Here is a 3,099-nt window from a genome sequence, read left to right as displayed (position 1 = left end):
TGCATGAGCATGGATCACAATGATGGCTCAGTCGCTCTTCCTCTTCTCTTCTTCCTCTCTCATCTCCTCTTCCACCCCCCTCCCCGGAGCAGGTGGCTGTGCTATTTTTCCACTTGAATACACTGGGTGGATAACTATTAATTCCTTCAGTCACTCACTTCCTGTGCACAAGACTGGGGCGCCACCAGAAGACAGCTAAACATAGACAACATGGCACCCCCTGGTACTCTGTAATGAGACACACTGAACCCCGTATCCTGTTACTCACCATGCCGCCCATATTTGGTATGTCTCGAAATCGGTCCNGATTTGGAGTTCAGTCAAGCTGAGAACCAGAACTTTGCAACAGGACAAAACCTGGCTACTTTCAAAGAATTTATCACTGTGTAAAAATGCCGTGCCCACCCTGCAAATTTGTCTGAATGCTATGACAAGGTTATGACAAACGGCACTGGCATATATGAAGGGTCAGTGGTAGCACTTGACATTCAATTACATTTTTTGGTAAAGGGCTGAAACGCTCTGGGGGATTCTGCAAGTGACCTTAAAAATGTGAAAATATACAGGCTATTTTTTGATTTTCAGCTTGAAATCAGGGGATGTAAAAGGATAAAATGGGAATATGTGGTGGCTGACGGCATTGCTTTTACGCTAAACCACACAACGCTTCATAAATCGCAGTTGTGTCAGGACATGCTACTCCAATAAGCTTAAGTGCTACACAAAGTAGTTGTAAATTAAAGGGGCGAAACACAAACGCAACAAATGGCCCTTCGCTTGGTGCAACAAAGGCCTGACGCATGCACTTTGCCAAGCAAAGGTTTCACTCACCTCGAAGTCTAGATCCTGGTACCTCGACTTTCGTCTCTGTAGAACCAAGACAGAAAGACAAAAAATAGTGTCGTCAGATATTACAAAACCTAGAGAAATAATCTGCTGAACTCTGGTCCCATCTCTAAAACATATATAAGCAAGTATGTTTCTTGCGCACCAGAGCTAGACTTGCATACCTTGAGGCTTTTGGAAGAAAATGGATCAGGTTCAAATGTATTTTCCCCTCAAGGCAGCCAGCCGGTCGATACCAGTGCTTTTCAAAATTTCAGTAATGATGAGAGGTTGAAATGTCTTACAATGACTCTGCAATGATCTTAAAGGCCAGTCTACAAGTAGTACGCAAACACAGGCACAAATGCTTGGTCTCGCTGGACATATTTAACACAAAAGAAGATACTGTCAAGAAAGCTGGGGTCTAAATAACAAATAAAAACATTTTACGAAACATCTTGTTTTGCGTTCTTCAACACAAAGTCAGTCATACAGATTTGGAACGACATGAGAGTGAGTAACTGAAGACAATTTTCATTTTTGGAGTGAACTATCCTTTTAAAGTTGCCATGAAATAAACGTTTCTAAACGTACGTTACTGATCTTACTGAAAAATCATCTATGCATTTTTTTAATACTGTAATTTTTAAACAAATTGTCACAACTCAATTTTCCAGTAAAAAAACCCTCCCAGAAACTAGTCTGGTGATGCAAGCCAGACTTCTCCAAAAATGTAGTCTACTTAAATCCCGCCTACAATCGTTCACAAGTTTGCATTCAGATCTGCCTCCATCCAGTCAACAACCTATGGATAGAACCATCTATTGGTTGTTGACGATGTCAAAATATAAAAGAAAACTAAATGTTGTTACTTTCAATTCTTTGCAGATTGAACATCAACATCTTTAGGTTAAACTTTCTTTTTTTTCCAGTTGTCTTTGGCTTAATTTGGGGGATTAAGATATTAGGGCATTACACATAAAGATTTTCTAACTGACAGTATAGAAGACCCACTATAACGCATTTGTGGCAACACTAAAAATGCATTGCGACACATTTCGGTGTGCATCGAGTACAATCACGCTCATGGAGCTAGAAGCATCTGTGTTCATGTACTAGTGTAGAGTTTACTTCTAACTGTCTAGACTCAAAGTCGTACCTCTAAAGAGCTCATCGATATAGTTGAACCGGTTTCGCTTCGAGACAGTCCTCCGCTTTCCTCCATTTCCGCCAGGAAGTTCTTCACAGCCGTGCGTGGCTCGAAGGGCAAGTTGTGCATGTGTTCTGCCTGGACAGAGTACTGCTGTTCCATTCCCATGTGCTCCATCCCAGAGGGCCCGAGGTTAAACTCTGCGCCCATCTTGTAATGCATCAACCTGTCGTGCGACAGAGAGTCCATGGTCATGCTCATCTTGCTGTCCTCCTTCAGCAGGGTGGGAATGCTGCTGGACCCGGCCCCCGACACCACGGTCGCGGAACTGCGAGGCAGGACCATGTAGTCCGTTTCCATCTGCCCCGGCTGGGGGTGGCCGCTCAGCTCCTGCTCGCTCTGCCTGGTGGTGTCGTCTGTACACAGGTATACGGTCCGCCGCATGTCTGCCGTGCTGTCCAAACACTGCTCTCCCAGATCACCCATGCCCATGGACATGTGAAGTCCAGAGGGCTGCTGGATGATCACTTTAGACATGATGTTGCCAGGCAATGTGGAGTAATTGAGTCCCTCGGGACCTTTCTCTTCCTCCTCATCATTGAGAGAGATGCGGGAGAGGGTGCCGGTGATGGTGGCCGCTCGGCAGGAGCCCATGTCTTTGTGGAGAGCTGCAGGTAGGAAGGAACATCATTAGTCAAAGTGTGTGATGCAAGAATGTATGCTATGCTTTAAATGTTGATTTAGAACGGAAAAGAACCGATTTAAAAGCAATAAGCAATGTAGCCAATCAGAACATTGAACATTGAGCAACTTAACCATCAGAAGTTAAACATTTCATAACAGACCCTTGTTAATACTAACATATGCAACAATAACGGCCCTGGTGAAAGGTTATGTTGACCCTGCGCCCCCACAACAAGTGATTTTAACATATAAAAAGCTACAATTCTAGTGGCAAATATCTCGAAAACGACACACTCTAGCAGATAAAAAAAATAAAATTATTCATCCTGGTTGAAGCATGTGTCATATGGGCCAAATTGTTTAATCAGCAAGAACCTAATTCACTTTAATTCTGTCATATTTTAAGAAAGATCAAATTAGGGCCCCTAGTATAAATAAGT

The 3,099-nt window shown here is 43.3% G+C and overlaps 1 protein-coding gene across 1 annotated transcript; it reads right to left on the bottom strand.

Moving 5' to 3' along the window:
• Positions 1 to 362: 362 nt before the first annotated feature.
• LOC107579746 (adhesion G protein-coupled receptor B3-like) lies at positions 363 to 2,643 on the bottom strand (the record flags this gene model as incomplete). Its single annotated transcript, XM_016265542.1, has 2 exons — positions 363 to 867; positions 1,985 to 2,643. Coding segments are annotated over 2 exons (809 nt in total), but the record flags the coding sequence as incomplete, so codon positions are not given.
• Between the last annotated feature and the right edge of the window lie 456 nt (positions 2,644 to 3,099).

Source organism: Sinocyclocheilus grahami, unplaced genomic scaffold, assembly GCF_001515645.1.
Source record: "Sinocyclocheilus grahami isolate Dianchi unplaced genomic scaffold, SAMN03320097.WGS_v1.1 scaffold19845.1, whole genome shotgun sequence".
Lineage (NCBI taxonomy): Eukaryota > Metazoa > Chordata > Actinopteri > Cypriniformes > Cyprinidae > Sinocyclocheilus > Sinocyclocheilus grahami.
This window is presented reverse-complemented; position numbering and strand designations above follow the sequence as displayed.